Source organism: Phyllostomus discolor, chromosome 8 (genome assembly GCF_004126475.2).
Source record: "Phyllostomus discolor isolate MPI-MPIP mPhyDis1 chromosome 8, mPhyDis1.pri.v3, whole genome shotgun sequence".
Classification (NCBI taxonomy): Eukaryota; Metazoa; Chordata; class Mammalia; order Chiroptera; family Phyllostomidae; genus Phyllostomus; species Phyllostomus discolor.
Window position 1 is genome coordinate 114,130,676 of NC_040910.2, and position 17,516 is coordinate 114,148,191.

General features: G+C 73.1%; 2 protein-coding genes across 4 annotated transcripts; one reads left to right on the top strand and one right to left on the bottom strand.

The window, feature by feature from the left end:
* The first annotated feature begins 3,716 nt into the window (after nt 1-3,716).
* On the top strand, nt 3,717-7,733 carry GCGR (glucagon receptor). Of its 2 annotated transcripts, none has more exons than XM_036034257.1 (13): nt 3,717-4,068; nt 4,163-4,265; nt 4,979-5,086; nt 5,163-5,284; nt 5,371-5,477; nt 5,559-5,715; nt 5,851-5,971; nt 6,055-6,115; nt 6,365-6,434; nt 6,747-6,835; nt 6,915-7,053; nt 7,127-7,168; nt 7,399-7,733. In XM_036034257.1, the coding sequence occupies exons 1-13, from the start codon at nt 3,787-3,789 to the stop codon at nt 7,624-7,626; spliced, it is 1,629 nt and encodes a 542-aa protein (XP_035890150.1). In that variant the 5' UTR covers nt 3,717-3,786; the 3' UTR covers nt 7,627-7,733. The 2 variants fall into 2 exon arrangements, with proteins under 2 accessions (XP_035890150.1, XP_028377294.1); XM_028521493.2 differs by having other exon boundaries at nt 3,831-4,068; nt 5,812-5,971.
* A 4,585-nt stretch (nt 7,734-12,318) lies between these two features.
* Nucleotides 12,319-14,119, bottom strand: MCRIP1 (MAPK regulated corepressor interacting protein 1). 2 transcript variants are annotated; one of them, XM_028521183.2, is made up of 4 exons: nt 13,997-14,119; nt 13,783-13,901; nt 13,272-13,373; nt 12,319-13,175 (listed from the first exon to the last, which is right to left on the bottom strand). In XM_028521183.2, the coding sequence occupies exons 1-4, from the start codon at nt 14,002-14,004 to the stop codon at nt 13,111-13,113; spliced, it is 294 nt and encodes a 97-aa protein (XP_028376984.1). In that variant the 5' UTR covers nt 14,005-14,119; the 3' UTR covers nt 12,319-13,110. The 2 variants fall into 2 exon arrangements, with proteins under 2 accessions (XP_028376984.1, XP_035890157.1); XM_036034264.1 differs by lacking the exon at nt 13,272-13,373.
* Nucleotides 14,120-17,516: the final 3,397 nt, after the last annotated feature.

The following is a 17,516-nucleotide window of genomic DNA, read 5'->3' on the forward strand; positions in this document are numbered from 1 at the left end:
TCAGCCCGCGCGGGGCCTTCCTCGCCGGGTCTGCCCCTGCCCCGCGGCCGGGCCTGCTCCGCGCGCGCTGGGTGGAGGCGTCACCAAGAGCCGCCGTGGGGGTGCCTGGGGGTCAGTCCTCTCAGCAAATCAGCGCCACGCCCGGGGCCCAGCGGTGAGGACCGGGAAGGAGAGGGACCGAGAGAAGGGGGCGCCGCGTCCCAGCCCCACCGCGGCCGCGCGCCCCCCACCTGTGCGTCCTCTGGCTCCTGGTCCGGCGTCTGGGCGCCACGTCCGCCGGGACCGAGGGGGTGAGACCGCGAGGCGGGAGCCGGGGCGCCGCCGGGAGGACCGGGGCGCGAGCGCGGACCCTCGGCCGCCGCTCTGCCCCGCCCCCGCCGCCCAGCGTCGCGGCCGGAAAGTTTGCGCGCGGCTGGCGCGGGGCGCGGGCGCGGAGCCGGCGGGGAGCGCGGAGCCGGACTGGACTGTAGCGGTGAGCACTGGGGCCCGGACCGAGGGGACGCTCGGGGAGCCCGCCCGGGCCGGCGCGGGACGGGCAGAGTGCGGGGCGCGGGGCAGACGGGGACCCCTGTCGTGGGCCGCGAGGCCTCATCCCCGTCGGACACCGCCGTCCCCAGCCCCCGGGGCTCGCCGTTCCGGCGCGGACGCGGCGGGCGGGCTGGGGGTCTCTGCGCTCAGACCTGCTTCCTCCCCGGGGAGCGCTGCCAGGGTGGGGGTGTCCGTCTGTCCCCCTCGGCTGCGGCTCCCGTCCCGAGGGGGGCACCCCTCCCCCACGGGCAGCCCAGCGGAGACACCCCTGGGCGCGGGTCCTGCCGAGCCCGGCCGCCCCTTCTGCGGGCCCTGCACCCCGAACGCCCCCAGCAGTGTCCCAGTCCCGGGAGGGGGCGAGGGGCTCAGCGCCCCGCGGGTCCGCTCCGCCGCGAAGCCCACGTCTGTCCCTTTGACCCGCTGCGAGGGCCAGTGACGCCCTGCCGCGCCGCCCCAGCCGTCCCCGCTCCCGCCTCTCCGCCGCCGGGTTTCTCCTTCCTCCGACCCGGCCCCGCTGACCCCTGGCGTCTGGGCGCTCGCGTCCGCCGGGGCTGCTTTTCACTCCCCGGTGCTGGGGGACTGCACCCTGGCCCGCGCCCAGGCCGGCCCGCCCCGCCCCCACGGGCTGGGGCTGAAGGGCGCAGGGCTCCGGCCGCATCAACAGCCCTGTCCCCTGATCCGCCCCCGGCCACCGCGTTCCGGCATTTGCTCCGGTTTCACAAAAACACCCCCCCCCCCCCATGTCACACACCTCGGGGCCTGGGAGGCCTCGGCCCTGCGCCCGCGGACTCTCCCGCCCTCCCCCAGCCCAGCAGTCCCTCCCCCAGGTCCCCGAGTCCCTCCGCCATCCCCAGTGGGAGCTGGTGGACACTGGCCAAGCCGTGACCCCTCGGGAGTGGTGGGTTCTGCCAGGCACGGGCCAGCCTGGCAGGTGGGGGGCAGGCGGGGTGAATCCAGGGGCGAGAGCCCCCTGCCCGCCTGTGTCCACGTGAGCCCCCAACTCCCCCCGCCCTGCGTCTCCAGTCCTGGGCTGACGTCCGTGTGGGTTCAGTCCTGGTCCCTGAAGGGACAGGGGTGGTCCCCCTGCCAGCATCCCCCGCCCGCCCGGCGGCCAGTGCCCGGAGGACACTGAAGTGACCAGGGGAGCCCCAGAGCGAGCCTCTGTGCAGGCTCCTCGCCGTCTGGGGCTCCGTCCTCCGGTTCCTCTGACAGGTCGTCCTCCCAGCTGCTGATGGGGGGTGGGGGCTGCCCGTGGTCCCGGGCCCCCACGGCAGCGAGGGGCCTGCCCGTCGGGTGGCAGAGCTCACCACGGCCAAGGGAGCCCCCTCCCCACCCCCGTCACCAGTGGGCAAACCGAGGCTCCGGGAAGTGAGACGGTTTGCCCTGGGCCCGGGACTGCGCATTGCAATGGTGCCACCCCATGGAGCCGGCCTCACCCTCGGGTGCCCAGGGCAGGGACCCCCGGACCTCGGCTCTGCACCCCTGTTCACACAGTGTCTAGAATCTCCTTGTGGGGGTCGCCTGCCTAACCCCACCGCCAGACCAGACGGGGGTGGGCATGGGGGACCCAGAGAGCCCCCCTTGTTTGGCCGTGGCTGCCGAGGAGAATAGTCTGGGAGGGGCAGAAGGAGGAGCCCCAGGGCAGCCCACCCGGCCCTCCCCTCTCCCCTGGGCCCTGCTTCTCCCTGGGTCCCCAGAATGACCGGCCACTGGGGGGGCCTGGCTGCCGAGCCCTGACAGGCCCCAGGGCCGGCCCCCAGGCCCGTCGGGGTTTGGCGGAGCTCCCCTCGGGCTGGGCGGTCCGCAGCTTCACCCCCGCTCCCCCACCCCCTTGAGCGGGGCCCCTGAGCGGGGAACAGCTTATCGGGCAGTGTCCTTCCTCCCTCACCCCCTGCTGCGACTCCTCTGTCCGTTCGGCCCCGGCCAGCCCCTCCCTTGATCCCAGAGCCCCTCGCTGCTCAGGCCACCCCGGAGCCCGGAGCCTGCACACCCACCACCCCTCCCACACCAGCAGCCGGGCGGCGGCGGGCAGGGGGGAGGCCTGCCCCCGGCTGCTGCTCCCCACGAGCTCTGTGGGGCGGAGCCACTCATGGGCCGTCTGGTCCTCGTCTCCACCTCGGACCCTTTCCCACTGCCTGGCCCCTCGCCCTTCTGCCTGCCACCTTCTCCGCCAGGAGCACCCACCGCACTGCGGCTCCCCTCGCCTGGCCTGGCCGCCGTCTGAGGCCTGGGGCTGGGGTCAGGCGCCCCAGAGCAGGCTGTGACTCACATGTCTGCCCAGGCCACTCAGCTCTCACCCGGCACGGGGGCAACTCAGGGTCCCCACTGGGGTGACCCCTGGGTGGAAACGGACTCACAGGGACCTAGTGGGACTGATGGGAGGAGGCTGAAATCCGGGGTGTCCCGAGACACTCCACCTTCAGGCCACAGCCTGCACTGCCTGCCCCCCCCCTTCCTGGCTTCTCCCCAGCAAGGCCCAGCCAGGCAGCTGTCCCGTTTGTCCATCTGTCCATCCGTCACCTGCCCCCCCCATGCCAGTGTGCCCAAAGAAGGGCGTACCCAGAGCCCCTGGGTCCTGCACCCGGGCCCCGAGGGAGGCCCCTCCCTCTGCCCCCAGGGGACTCGGTCTGAGCAAAAGAGGGCTCTGGGGGCCTGGAAGGAGGATTTATGGGGCTGCCGCTGCCCCAGAACCCCGGGTCAGACGGGCAGCCCAAGGCCTGGCCCCTTGGCTGACCCCCCCGCAGGCCCCTGAGGGTAGGGCCCGTGTCTGGACCCAGCAGCTCTAATCTCGAAAGAATGTGCTGCCAGCTGCCTGCACACTGGGCCCCCGGGACCCAGAACTCGGCCTGGGCCTGGGGGTGGAGCCCAGGGGGCCCCCTAGACACTCCAGCCCCGGGAAAGGGGCCCTGGTGCTCCTGGCCGCTGGCCAGGCTGGGAGCTGGCCGGGCGCCGCCCCGGTAGTGCCGGCACCGGGGCTCAGTGATGGATGGCCCGGCACCCTGCCCCCGCCCGGCAAGATGACTTTCCCAGGGACTAAGAATAGGTGGGGAGGCCAGTGCGGGCCTAGGGGGGCCGCGGGCTCCTGGGGACCCTGCCCGACCCCCTGCCCCAGTGCTGGGACCCGCCACCAGCGCGGAGGGGCGGGGCCCCGTGGGCTCAGAGCCTCGAGCAGCAGACCCCGGGGGCGCGGCACAGCCCCCAGGACACGGGCAGGGCCTACTGGGAAAGGGTGGCCGCTCCCCCCACCCGACCTCACCCATGGGACCCGGCGGCTCGGATGGGTGGCCTTTGGGGGGCAGGACACCCCGGTGGCCACGGCAGAGCCCAGCTGAGTCTACTGACTCGGGGGCCTCTCCCCAGCCCCTGCCGCCCCGACGCCCCCCGGCCCCAGGCGCCTGCGAGCCCACGAGGACCCTGTGTTCCAGCCACGCAGCCCCAGCCAGATGTGGGGGGCGGCCGCCCAGAGGCATGACCCCCACCCGGCCTCGCCGAGGCCCCCCCGCCCTCCTGCTGCTGCTGCTGCTGCTGCTGGCCTGCCAGGTGAGCCCTCACCCGCCCGCCCCCGCCCCCGGTGCCCACCCGCGGGCCTGCCGGGGCTGACCCCGGACGCTCCGCCCACCCCTCGCTGTCCCAGCCGCAGGCCCCGTCCGCGCAGGTGATGGACTCCCTGCTGGAGAGGTGGAAGCTGTACGGGGAGCAGTGTCTGCACAACCTGAGCCTGCTGCCGCCCCCCACGGGTGAGCCCCCACTCCCCTGCTCCCCCGCTCTGCCCCGCTCCGCCTGCCCGGAGCATCCTCCCTGAGCTCTTGCTGTGGGGGAGGCCCTGGTGAGGGGAGGGGACGGGGTCCCGGAGAGGCCGGGTACTTGCCCACGGGCACCCAACAGGGGAGCAGAGGAAAGACTGGGCCCAGGGCTGGGCGTCTCATGCCCTCCCCGGCCACTGGGCAGGCTGAGCATGGGGGAGGGGCTTCGGGGGCCTGGGAGGGGGCGGGGGAGAGCAGGGAGGGGGTGGAGCACAGGGACCGGCTCTGAAGGCCCCTGAGAGCACAGGGGCCAGAGCAGGAGGCGCTGCCCTGGGGCCCGGCCGCTGCCCAGACGGAGCAGGGCCCTGTGCGCGGGGCAGGGGGCCAGGAGGTGACCTCAGAGTCGGTGCCGGGCTCTGGAAGGGCGTCCACAGAATCGGGGTTCAGCCCCCAGAGAGGGAGGCACTTCAGGAAGGGAACTGGGGAGGGGGGTCCCCCAGGTGGACTGGGGGCAAGTTGGAGATACAAAGTACGGCCGGAGGGGCTATGGGGGCTGCAGCTAGGGACCAGGCCGGGCTGGAGGTCCGGGGGGTGGGGTGGGAGGGCAGGCAGAGAGACCTGGGGGACAGCTGGTGCTGGGGAGCAGCGGGCGATGCTCAGGGGTCCCCAGAGGGCCTGGCTGAGGGGCCCTTGGCCCTGCTCCGCAGAGCTGGTCTGTAACCGGACCTTCGACAAGTACTCCTGCTGGCCCGACACGCCCCCCAACACCACGGCCAGCATCCCCTGCCCCTGGTACCTGCCCTGGCACCGCAAAGGTAACGGCAGGGGCGGGCGGTGGGGGTGGCCGGGGTCCGGCCTGCGGGCGGGGCGCTCACCGGAGCCTCCCCCCAGTCCAGCACGGCTTCGTCTACAAGACGTGCGGGCCCGACGGGCAGTGGGTGCGCGGGCCCCGGGGGCAGCCGTGGAGGAACGCCTCGCAGTGCCAGATGGACGAGGAAGAGGTTAAGGTCCAGGTCAGCCGGCGGCCGGCGGGGCAGAGGCCGGGGGCGGGGCGGGGGGCCTCCACGCAGCCCGGCCTGACCTGCCCCGTGATTCGCAGAGGGAGGAGGCCAAGCTGTACGGAGCCTCCCAGGCGATGTACACCGTGGGCTACTGCCTCTCGCTGGGCGCGCTGCTGCTGGCCCTGGCCATCCTGCTGGGCCTCAGGTACTACGCCCACCGGCCCTGCTCGGGGGCGGGGGCTGCAGCGGGCCGGGTGCGGGCAGGCGCTGACCCCCCATCCCGCAGGAGGCTGCACTGCACTCGCAACTACATCCACGCGAACCTGTTCCTGTCCTTCGTGCTCAGGGCCAGCTCCGTGCTGGCCGTGGACGCGCTGCTCAGGACCCGCTACAGCCAGAACATCGGCGACGACCTCAGCGTGAGCAGCTGGCTGAGCGGCGGGGTGAGCGTGCAGAGCCCCCGCTCCCCACCCAACGGGGCCCGGAGGCGGGCGGCGAGGAGGGACCCGGCCTGCTCACGCCCGCCGCCCCGCGGCCAGGCGCTGGCCGGCTGCCGGGTGGCCGCGGTGTTCATGCAGTACGGAGTGGTTGCCAACTACTGCTGGCTGCTGGCGGAGGGCGTGTACCTGCACAGCCTGCTGGGCCTGGCCGCCGGCCCCGAGAGGAGCTTCTTCTCGCTCTACCTGGGCATCGGCTGGGGTGAGTGGGCCGCCCCCGCGGGGGGGAGGGGGGGCAGGGCAGGCCGATCGCAGCCCCGGAGCCACAGCTGCCGCCCCCCGCAGGCGCCCCCATGCTGTTCGTGGTGCCCTGGGCCGTGGTCAAGTCTGTGTTCGAGAACGTCCAGTGAGTGCGGGCTGGGCCGGGGTCCGGGCCGGCCCCTCCGGGCACCGGGCAGGGCCTGTGGGCCGCGGCCATGCAGCCCGGCCCCTGGGCAGCGGGGGGCGAGCAAACCGGGTGCCCAGGGTGCGGGTCCTCGGTGACTGTCTCCCTTTCTCTGCCGGGGCCCTCACTAGCTCCCTGGGGCTCGGGGGCGGGCGGGGGGTGGCAACAGAACCTGAGCGGGCCCCCCCACCCCCGCCCCGCCCCACCCAGGTGCTGGACCAGCAACAACAACATGGCCTTCTGGTGGATCCTGCGCCTCCCCGTCTTCCTGGCCATCTTGGTGAGGACGGGACAGGCCGCCCCGCAGGGAGGCGTGGGGGGGACACGGGGTCAGCCTGCGGCCCCCCCTTCCTTGGGGGCCTGCGGTGGCCGAGGAGACAGACAGCATCCTGCCTGGGTGGACGGGGAGGGGGGCCCCAGCACTCAGCTGGGACACTGGCCGGCGCCCTGGCCGGAGCCGGCTGCCCGTCCTTGGCTGGGCGCCCGCCAGCCCCGGGTCTACAGAGCCAGGAGGCGCAGGCGGGGGTGGGGGGGCCCGGGGGCCGCCCTGAGCCCCGCCCTCTGCCCCCCCCGCCCCCCCCCCCGGGCACAGATCAACTTCTTCATCTTCATCCGCATCCTGCACATCCTCCTGGCCAAGCTGCGCGCCCGCCAGATGCGCCACTCGGACTACAAGTTCCGGTGGGTGTGCGCGGCGGCGGCGGCAGCGGGGCGGGGGTCCGGGCGGGGCACGGCCGGCGCTCAGGCTCGGACCCCACAGGCTGGCCAAGTCCACGCTGACCCTCATCCCCCTGCTGGGTGTCCATGAGGTGGTGTTCGCCTTCGTGACGGATGAGCAGGCCCAGGGCGCCCTGCGCTTCGCCAAGCTCTTCTTCGACCTCTTCCTCAGCTCCTTCCAGGTACCCCCCCCCGGCCCCCCGGGGCCGCCCCGCTCCCCGCTCCCCAGGGCTGCTCTGACCCCCCTCTCTGCAGGGCCTGCTGGTGGCCGTCCTCTACTGCTTCCTCAACAAGGAGGTGGGTGCGCCGGGGTCGGGGGCCGGCCCGGGGTCAGGCGGGGGTGGAGCTCGGGCAGCTGGCCCTCGTGCCCCCCTCAGCCTGGTCCTCGGGGACTGTGCAGGGAGGGGTGCCAGCCAGCCAGCCACGCCCACCGACCCCGGCACCCCATGCCCTTCGAGGCCAGAGTTGGGGGTTCTGGGGGGCAGGGGTGGGTCCTGGGCCCGACCCCACCTGCTGGCCGCCCGCAGGTGCAGGCGGAGCTGCTGCGGAGCTGGCGCCGCTGGCGCGTGGGCGAGGCTCTCCGAGGGGAGACCCAGGGCGGCGGCCACCCGGCCTCGGCGAGGCCCACCAGCGGAGCCGCCACCGAGAAGCTGCTGCTCTCCCGGGGCCGGGCCGGCAGCGGGACCAGCCAGGGCCCCTCCGTGGGGCCCCTCACAGCCGGCAGCCTCCCCGGGCCGGCCGACAGCCCCTTCTGAGGCCCTCGGAGCCCCAGCCGGGGCTGGACTCAGGAGCCAGAAGGGCAGCAACGAACAGTTCGGACCTCAGCCCACTCTCCTGGAGAGGCTGGGGGAGCTGGTGGGGGGGTCCCTAGGCGGCAGTCTGAGGGGCGGGGCCTCCCAGCACCTGCCGGCCAGGTGGGGGACGGGTGTGGTGGGCCTGCGTGCGCAGGTGCGGGGAGGGAAGGCGGGTCCCCCGACAATAAAGAGCTGGAGCTCGCAGCAGGGCTGCCGTGCACCCCCTGGGCCTGGGGGTGGGGTGGGCCGGGCCCAGGGCCACCCAGGGAGCGGAGGTGGAGCAGCCGCAGGTGGGGGGCCTGCCCACCCCTTGAGCTGGTGCCCCCGTTTTGGCAGATGAACTGGGGCTAGAGCACCTGAGGGGACCCAAAGTGTGAGTGGTGGCTGGCAGCGCCCCTCCCCTCCGGCTCAGGGGGCCGGACCCCCACCCCAGGCCAGAGTGGAAGCCCCCCACGAGCTGTTGCCCCCGGCCCCCACAAGGTCACCGTCTGCCAGCGAGAGGACCTCATGGGGTGACAGCTGAGGGAGGAACTACATCACACTTGTCCCGGCGGCTGTGGACACCCACCAGGGCCGGGCTCGGGCTGGGGGAGGGGGGCACGGTCACACGGCCCCCTCCAGGTCTGGCGTCCTCTCGGCCTCGGCCCTGTCCTGGCTGCGGTGGGTGATCCCGGCAGGTCCCAGGCGGCCCAGCGGGTGAGGTGGAGAGAGACGGGTCTCTGCACAGCCGGGGGTGCTCACTGGCCGAGGTGTGGCCGCCCCGTCCTCGCCCACGAGGGCAGCTGTGCGCAGCGAGGACACAGCCATTGCGGGGTGCTGGGCCCCCTGCTTGGCCGGGGTGGGGGGTGGGGCGGGGGCTGACGCTGCCAGGGGGGAGCTGAGTGTCGGCTGGAGAGAGAGCCGGGCGCGCACCGGGGGGTGGGCAGCGGCCCAGGATGCACCTCGAGGTCCGGCGGCCACCGAGCGCAGTGGGCCTGACAGCGGGGCCGGAGGCCGGGGCAGGGCCGGGGGCTGCCTGGGGCTGCAGGCGGTCACCCCTCCAGAGCGCCCCCTGCAGCAGGGCCAGGTGCCTGCCGGGGCGTGCGTGCGTGGCGTGGAGCGGGCGCAGGAGCCGAAGGCAGCAGCGGGCAGGCCCGCCAGGTGTCCCTGCTCCTGGAGCTGCCAGGAGGCCTCGCTGCGCCCGGGGGGAGGGGCGCCCACGGCCCTGCAGCCACGTGGGCTGGGCCTGCTCCGGCTGATCGGAGCAGATGAGAGGACAGGAGGCCTCTCAGGAAAGGTAAATAGAATTACTAACCCACAGGCACTGGGGCCCTCCTGGGGGGGTCTGCACCCCCAGCCGCCCAGGCCCCCCCGGCCCCCCCAGCCCTCAGTGCTGGGGAGCTGGCGCCGGCCGCCGGCACAGGGACGGCTCCGGCTCTCCTTCACGCCAGCTGAGCTCGGGCCGGCGCCGCCTGGGGCCGCGTGCTCACGGGGGGCCTCCCGATGGCCCCCCCCACCCGGATCCCTCTGCCCTTGTCCTCTGTCACCCCGTCTGTCCCCAGAGGAACTAGAGCGGGCCAGTGGGTGCGGGCTCAGAGGCGCAGGCCCGCCGGGGGCTGGGCCTGAGCAGCCAGCGCACCCCGCTTCTGACGGGGAGCTCTGCAGGTGGGGGGGGCCGTTCTCGTCACTCCGCCTGGGAGGTGGACACCCCAGTTCCTCTGCCCCATCCCTAGCTCTGCTGCCCCCCCACCCCAGTCCTTCCCCTCACTCAGGCCCCCCCCCCCCCCCCACAATGACGGAGCTGCCCACCCGGGTGCTGCTGGGCTGAGGGTGGACACCGAGGGGGGGGTCAGACCCGGGAGTGCCAGGGCAGGTGCCCGAAGTGGGGGCTGGGCCCAGGGGGTCACTGGGGACCGGGGCAGGGCCGAGGCCGCAGGGGCTGCACCCTCCGGTGGGCCAGAGTGGCCGAGCCCAGCGAGAGGGGACTGCGCGGTCCCGGCGGGAGTCAGGACCCCAGTGGGACCGGCGCCCGGGAGCGGGGCCAGAGGGAGGGGAGGCAGGCAGTAACGACGAGGAAAACAGCGAGCGGGGCGGGAGGGAGAGATCCCCGTTCACGGCGCAGCTGAGCCCGAGCACAAACACAGGCGTCACGATGTAAACTCGGCCGAGACGCGGAAGTCCTGGGGGGGGGGGCGGGTTCTAGGGAGGGCGGAGGGGGAGCCCAGCGGGAGAGTCTGTGCTTTGAAGGTGGGGACACAGGGCGGAGGGCCGTCCTTGGGGCTGAGGTGGCTGCCTCTGGGGGGGGCGCTCGGCTGGGCCCCCCCCCTCCGCTCAGTCCTTCCACCCCCTCCTCCCACCGAGGGGCCCAGGGGTCCAGCCCTGCTCCCTCCGTCATGGAGCTCTAGCACTCGGTGTTCGGAGACGCCCCGTCTGCGCCTGCAGCCCCAGGGCCCCCCTACTCTGCACCTCGGACCCTGCTCACCCGGGGCACCTCCAGGCCGCACACGCCGTTCACACTGAGCCCCCCCTGCAGGTCCCCCCGCTCCTCCGGGGCCCCCCAGCCTGTGCTGGGCACGGGGGCCGAGGGGTCCTCTGACGCCCGAGGCCTCTGCAAAGCCCACGGAGCCAAGCCCTCGCGTCCCGGCCCAGGCCACAGGTCGAGGGGGCAGAAGGCCCGTCGCCCCCACAGGGCGCAGCCCGCCAAACCCACCGCGTGGGAACCCCGCCCCCCGTGCGGAGGTGGGGTGGGCTCCGACCCACACGGAGGGCAGAGGAGGCCTGAAGACGCGGCCCGGGGGCGGGCTGCGCGCCCTCCACACACACGAGGGGATCGGCACTCACCACACGCACACGTGAGGGGCGTGAAGGCGAGCGGCCCAGCGCGAGGCCGCGCCAGCAGCAGCAGGAGGACCGGGGCGGCAGACCCGCCCCCGGAGCTGTCCGGCTGGGGCTCCCGCTGGCCAGGCGGGTGTAGTAGACAGGAGCACGCGCCCCAGGGCCACCAGGACATGCCCGAGGCTCCGCTGTCCTCGCCCCACAAGGGGCAGGGGGAGGGGACGGCCATGCCCCCGTCCAGGCCTCCCTGCAGGGGGCACACTCCCACCCCCACTTGTGAGCACACCAGGTGCCCGCCCACGGGGATGCCTGGGCATCCGGGCATCGCGGGAGGAAGGGGCCCTGGACCACAGGCCCGCCGGGTTGGGGCTCCAGGCCCAGACAGGCCTCCATGGGCTGGGCCCTGTCTCCCCCGCCACACACCCTCTCTGTGCTTCCTCTCCCCCCCACCCCTGTCCCTGCCCCAGGCCCCCCACCCTGCAGGAAAGCTGGACTGGCAGGAGTGTGTGTGTGTCCGTGTGTGTAACAGCCTGAGGGTGCCCCAGGGGCCCACCCGCGTGGGGAGCAGGTACAGGCCCAGCAGGACCACCGCTAGTGAGGGGGGCAGGGCAGGCTGATTCCAGGGCCGTGGGGCTGAAGGGAGCTCAGGCCGGGGGCTGACCACCACGGCCCACAGCTGAGTTCTCCAGAACGGACACTCCAGCTGGACGGCAGTGTGACCCCCCTGGCCCACAGCTGGGCGGACCTGGCCGCCAGCAGCAGTGGTCCAGGACCCTGAGGTCCCGCGGGCTGTGCTCACTGTGCCAAGGCCCAGGGTGCAGTCACCCACCCACAAGGTGATCCGCCGTGGCAGCAGGCACGAGTCCCGGGCAGCGCCCTCAGGGGCAGGAACCCGTCTCCGAGAGGAAACTCGGGCTGAGACGCTGCTCAGGCCACACGCGCAGCCAGGCCACCGCTTGACGCCCCAGCAGGACCCCTGCTGGCCACCCAGGGCAGCACAGGGGGCTGGCCCTCTGCCCAGCCTTACTCCACCCCACTTTCCGCGGTGTAGGTGGGGTTGGGGTGAGGGGTGTGATGTGTACCCCAGCTGGAGGGCACCTACACCCCTTCCCGGCCCCAGACAGTGGGGGGACGGCTCAGGCAACCCAGCCCAGCAGGCGTTAAAACCCTCACAGGTAGGTCCCCGAGGTGCAGAGGTGGTCACGGGGTCACGTGGACTCAGCTCAGGGCCTGACACCGGCCAGCACCCTCGGTGGCCACTCATTAAGTGGGCCCGTGCACCCCGGCCGGGGCACCATCCCGCCCTCCCAGGTTGCAGGCTCGCGCCCCGGGCAGGGCGCGCTCAGTGATCCAGGATGGCTTCAGCAGATGGAACAGACCAGAGATTCTTCCCCTCCCTCTCCCACTGAGACCCATCAGCACACACACAAGAGCTGTCCTTCCTGTGCTCCAGCCCTGGGGGAGCCACCCCCAGGGAGAGAGGCCTCCCACGGACACCCGTGGGGCCAATCCCGCCCCAGAGTACTCCTCCGGGGAATGCTGCCCTGCAGGGAACTCTGGTCTGGCATGCCGTGTCTGCTGCAGCCGCCTCGGCTCTCCTCTGGGCATGCAGGGCCAGCGCAGGCAGGGTCTCCGGGTGGGCGGGGCCCCAGAGGGACAGGCCCCTTGTAGCCTGCAGGAACCCCCTCCCTGCCCTCCAGGAGGCTCCCATCCCCTAGCAGCCGCCCCCAGAGGCTGAGCCCCCGGGGAGCCCAGGGACCAAAGTTCCCGGGCTTGGGGGCCGTGACCGCACACTCGGGTCTCGGGCACTGCGAGGGCTGCAGGGACAGAACGCCAGGAGGCCGACCAGGGCTGCCCACCTTTATTCTCCAGTCCCAGGCTCCAGCCACGGGGGTAGGGCCCCGGTGACCCCTCCAGGCCCCAGCACAGTCTTGCCCCAGGAGGCTGTGGACACCGAGGGCCCAGCCTGGGTGCCCAGGACCCGTGGGGGTGCCCGAGGTGTCCCAGGCTAGTAGCTGGTGCTGCCCAGAAGCTAATGCAGGAAAAAAGGGGCCAGGCTGGACAGGGGGGTGGGGAGGCCCACACGCTTCCCCGTGTCCGGGCCAGAGCAGCAGCGAGGTGACAGGCCCACGCCAGCGGTGGGCGGGGCTGCCCTCGTCCTGCCTTCCGGCCACCTCGGGGATAAATGTGGCACTCGGGCCACAGCCCCACGGGCCCACAGACCACAGCGGCCCTCTCATCTCTGTCCTGATCCTGGAAGTGGCCAGGGGTCAGTGGGGCGGTGGGGAAGAGGAAAGGGCAGAGGAGTCAGGGTCGAGTCCTTGGGGGCAGGCAGGGCCAGGGGGCCGCAAAGACACCCAGGCAGCTGGGCCCAGGAGGGCTCAGGGGCCGGCAGGGCCCAGACCCTCCCGGTGTCTGGCAGCGGAGCCCGCCAAGAGGGGAAGAGGGGGCTGGGGGAGGAGGGGCAGGCCATGGCCACCTGTTGCCATCTCGCTGTCCCGGTCCTGGGGCCTGTGGGCCCCTGGGCGCACGGCCCCGCCCCCCCTGCCAGGAACTGGGCCCGCAGGGGGGCAGACGGGCGTCAGGCTGCGCCCACATCTCCCGGAGGCCGGGGCGGCGCCCGCGGGGGCTCTAGGACTTCTTGGCATCCTGCGTGCCACGGCGCTTCAGGTCACTCAGGTCGATGGGCTTGAAGGCTGCACGGACACAGGCCACAGGTCAGCAGTGGGCTCCGGGGGCGGCCCCCCCCCCCAAAGCCCTCCGCCCGCCACCCCGCGGGCCGGCCCACTCACTCTTCAGGCTGGGGTTCGGGACCTTCTCCACGTACTCCTCCACCAGGCCCCGCTCGCTGCCGGAGACCTGGCTCCTCAGGTCCCGCTCCACGCCCTGCCAGGCTGCGGGGAGGCGGGGCCGGCTCAGGGCCCCGCCCAGGGCCCGGTCCCCCGCCAGGAGTGCCCGCCCCCTTCAGAGGGTCCCCGCGGGCCTGCCCCCACCCCCAGCCCCCCCCTTCACAGCGTCCGGCCCCCAGCGCGCCCCCACTCAGGCAGGAAGCCCTGCCCGGACCACCGCGACCAGGGCTCCGGTCACGGAGGCACGGGCGAGCCGCTGCGGGGCCAAGCAGCCCTGCGGCTCAGGCTCACCCAGAGCGGGCAACTGTCTCCCGTGGCGCGCCCTCCCCGGAGGAGCCCGACCAGCTCCAGGCGCTGCCCCGTCTGGGGGCACTGCCCCCGCCCCCGCTGCAGGAGCCTGTTCCCCCAGACTGGCCTCGGAGGTGGGGCGGCGGGCGGAGGGCCGGGCCGGTACCTTCGTAAATGAAGCGCACGTTCTCCTCGTGGGCCGGGGTGAAGATCTCGCCGCCGCTGGGGGGCGAGCGGGGGCTGCTGTTCCTCTTGCCGTTGTAGACGACCCTGGAGACGGGGGAGCTGGGGCGCCGGGCCGGTGAGGGGCGGCGGGGGCAGGGCAGGGGCCCCACTCCCCTCACCCCCAGGCGGAGGCCACTCCGCTGCCCAAGACCCACCTGGTCATCGCTGGGGCGTCCGGTCCGCTCACTCTGCTGCGGGATCCCCTCAGCCTCTGAAAGGGGGGCCGGGGCCACCGGGCGCGTCACCCTCCCCGGAGCGGCCTCCAGGAGGGGCGGGGCCTCCAGGAGGGGAGGGGGCGCGCCCCCCCCCCCCCCCCCCCGTCAGCTTCCTGCCCTGAAGCTGCTGGCCCACTGCTGTGACCTCACTGTCACCAGGGGACCCGAGGGTGCAGCCCGCTGACTGACTAGGGAGGCGGCAGGCTCAACTGGTGGGAGGTAGAGGCGGGGGAGGGGCAGTGACATGCGCGACCTGGACCTCCACTGCCTGGGGAGCCCCCCCCCCCCCCCGGCAAACCCTAGCTCTGCCCCTGCGGCCTCCCGGTCCTGGGGGCCAGCTGGGCGGGAGGGCGGGGGAGGGGTGTGCACAGGGAGGAAGTGGCCCGGCCGGGGGCCTGACCCAGTGACCGAGGCCTGGACACTCTGCCCCGGGGATTTGCAGCCCGCGGTGTGAGCCTATTTTTAGGTTCGCCCTGGGACTCGCCAGCTGGACAGTGTCCCCTCTCTGGCTGCACAGGACTGGCCGCAGCCCTGCCTTGCCCCACTGCTGGGCACCCCCAGCTGCCGGGGGTGGGGGGGCCTGGGAGGGGGCTTTGAGCGCAAGGGCCTGCCCCACCCACCCTGAGCCCGAGCAGCAACCCCCCCCCCAGAAGGCCAGGGGAGGACAGGGTGGGCGTCCTGCCTGGCAAACGGCCACGTCGAAACTCCTGCCCAGGTGAGCGGAAGCCCCCAGGCCAAGGCAGAAACAGCAAAAAGGCATCCAACGGCCTCCAGCCCCGTTCTCTCGCCCGGGGTCACCCCACGGGAGGTCGCCCTGGGACACTTCCCAAGGGGCTGCCGGCCCTCACCAGAGGGCGGAAGCTCCAATTACGTCCGGGATGGAGGTGCCAACAGGCCCTCCTCCCCCCGGCCAACCACCTCCTTGGCCTCCCGCAGCCTCGCCCACCCCCTTCGCCTCTGCGGTCCCCGGCCGGGTCGCCCTGGGCCCAGAGCAGCTGGTCTGCAGGGGACCCAACCCAAGGGATAAGCCCCAGACCCCCAGAGCCCTTGGTCTCTGTGCTGGGGACCACCTCGCAGCACTCGCTACTGGCCGGGCCTCCTGGCCAGCCTGGGAGCCTGTGGAGGCGGCCGGCTCCGGAGGTGCCAGGGGCCAGACACACAGCAGGCCCCCACGCCCTGACACCGGAGGGCCGCTGCCTGCCTCCTCTCACGGTGTGTGTGTGTGTGGGGGGGGGTCACACCCCGCCGGGCCTGACTCCTACGGCCTGTGTCCTGCTGTGTCTCACCGACAGGCCAGCCCAGATGGGAGGGGCCTTCAAATCCCCCCCACCCGCCCCCCCCAGCCCGGCCTGCGTCCCCGGGTCTCTCTCGCTCAGACCCTGCCCCTGGCCGGACTCCAAGCACCGAGGTGACCCGAGGACCCGCTGGCAGCCTCCCCTAAGGCCAGGCACCTGCTGCCCCGGGGGACGGACAGGAGGGGCAGCAGCTCGCGCACCCTCGTCACCTCCTGGGCTTCCTGCAAGGAGCTGGGCCCGACTCTGGCCCCCAAAATTCCCATTAAAAATCAAACGAGCCCTGGCTGGTGTGGCTCCATGAACTGAACACTAGGCTGTGAACCAAAGGGTCGCTGGTTCGATTCCCAGTCAGGGCACCTGCCTGGGTTGTGGGCCAGGTCCCCAGTGGAGGGTGTGTGAGAGGCTCCCACACATGGATGTTTCTGCACCTCTCTTTCTCTCTCCCTTCCCGTCTAAGTTAGTAAATGAAACTTTAAAAACCGACGGCACACGCGCATGCCCTGTGACAGCCACTCCAGGGCAGGGGGCAGCGAAGACCCAGACCAAGAGCTGACCTCCATCCGGACCGGCGCCACCCCACCCCCACCCCCCTCAGTGGCCAGGTCTTCAAGGGGTGAGGGGAGGAGGGTGGGGCTCAGCCCCGATGGCCGGTCCGGAGGCCTGGAGCCCGGGGAGGGCCTGTGGCAGCGTGCGTCTGGCTGAGCGAGGGCTCGGGGGTGTGTTTCCCACCAGGGAAGCCGTGCGCAGGGCCACCGACAAGGGGCGGAGGGGCCGGGGGACCCGGGGCTGGAGGGAACGACACGGGCCTGGAAAAGCGCCGGGGGCACCAGGGAGCCCAGAGACCAAAGTCCGGCTGGACAGAGAGCAGCTGCTGGGCCGCTCGGTGGGGGCGGTGGGTGCAGGGGGAGGGCGGGCTGCACCGCCCGAGTCCAGGAACCCTCCCGGCCACGCCAGGGGCAAGGGCGGGCGGGGGCTGTCCCCTTCCCAGGCCCTCTCCCTGCTGGTCGTCTTCCTCGCTCTCACTCACACGGGTCACGGGGCACAACCACTTCGGCTCTTGAGCTCCACACACTGGCCCACGCACCGTCCCACGCACTGTCACACGTGCACCGTCACACGCGCACCATCACACGCACTGTCACACACCTCGTGCCGTCACCCTGAGAGACGGCGCCTCCCTGTGGCAGCACCGCAGGAGCCGGGACGCCCACGACCCGAGTCTTAGAGCTGAGGACGCCGTCCCATCTCCCCGAGGCCCAGAGCCGCTGCCACGCACCTCGGTCACCTCCCCCTTCCCGGTGCGCTGTCCTCCCTCACCCCGCACACCTGCTGCCAGCACGACCTCACCAGCACCAACTCCCCAAGTCACGTGCCGTCCGCCCGCCGCCCAGCCCTCTACGGCCGTCTAGCCCTGCGCACGGCCCCAGCCTATTTCATCAGGTGCCCCCTGCTGTGGCCCCCATCCTGCCCCAGACACAGATTCTGCCACAGAGCGGCCTCTGCCTGCCGCCGTCAGCGCCGGGAACCGCCCCCCCCCCCGCCCCCCCGGCCACTGCACGCTGCTGCGGCCTCAGCCTGGGCACCCATGGGCTTCTGGGTGCACGGCAGAGTCCTGAGCTGCTCTGTGGCTGCGGGCCATCCACCCCTGCTGCCCCAGGCAGGTCCCTTCCCTCTGGGGGCCACAGTGGCCCCCGAGGTGCCCCCAGCAGGGCACGGGCACCTCCTGGAAGGAGAGCTCTGGGTCTCCTGACCCCACGTGACGGTGACAGAAGGACATCCTGTCTATCCGGACAGGCGCTCCAGAGAGCGAGGGGGACGCTGCTGACGGCGAAGCGTGAACCAGGCCAGTCCCGGGCACCCCAGGGCGGAACCAGCCCACGCAGAGGAGGAGGGGCCCCGGGAAAACAACGTGGGGCCCGTGGAGCAGGAGCTCCCCGGCCCACAGCCAATGCTCACCAGGGGCTGACACCAGGGCGCCGCGGAGGCTCAGCGGGAAGCAGCCCGCCACCCAGCAGAGCGGGGCCTGCACCCACCTCTGGGCCTCCGGGGGCCAGGCGGCCAGGGCTGGCCTGCACGGCTCAGCGGGGAGGAGCACCCCAGAGCCCGCCTCTTCCCTCGCCTGACCCCCCCCCCCGCCCCCCGCCCCGGGCTCCTGGGCCCCTAGA

Coding starts and splice junctions, on each gene's coding strand:
- GCGR (XM_036034257.1), top strand. CDS start 3,787: ATGGGACCCGGCGGCTCGGATGGGTGGCCTTTGGGGGGCAGGACACCC. Junction 4,266..4,978: donor CCTGCTGCCGCCCCCCACGG/GTGAGCCCCCAC, acceptor CCTGCTCCGCAG/AGCTGGTCTGTAACCGGACC. Junction 5,087..5,162: donor CCTGCCCTGGCACCGCAAAG/GTAACGGCAGGG, acceptor GCCTCCCCCCAG/TCCAGCACGGCTTCGTCTAC.
- MCRIP1 (XM_028521183.2), bottom strand. Junction 13,374..13,782: donor CGTGCGCTTCATTTACGAAG/GTACCGGCCCGG, acceptor GCCTCCCCGCAG/CCTGGCAGGGCGTGGAGCGG. Junction 13,176..13,271: donor CCCGAACCCCAGCCTGAAGA/GTGAGTGGGCCG, acceptor GTGTCCGTGCAG/CCTTCAAGCCCATCGACCTG.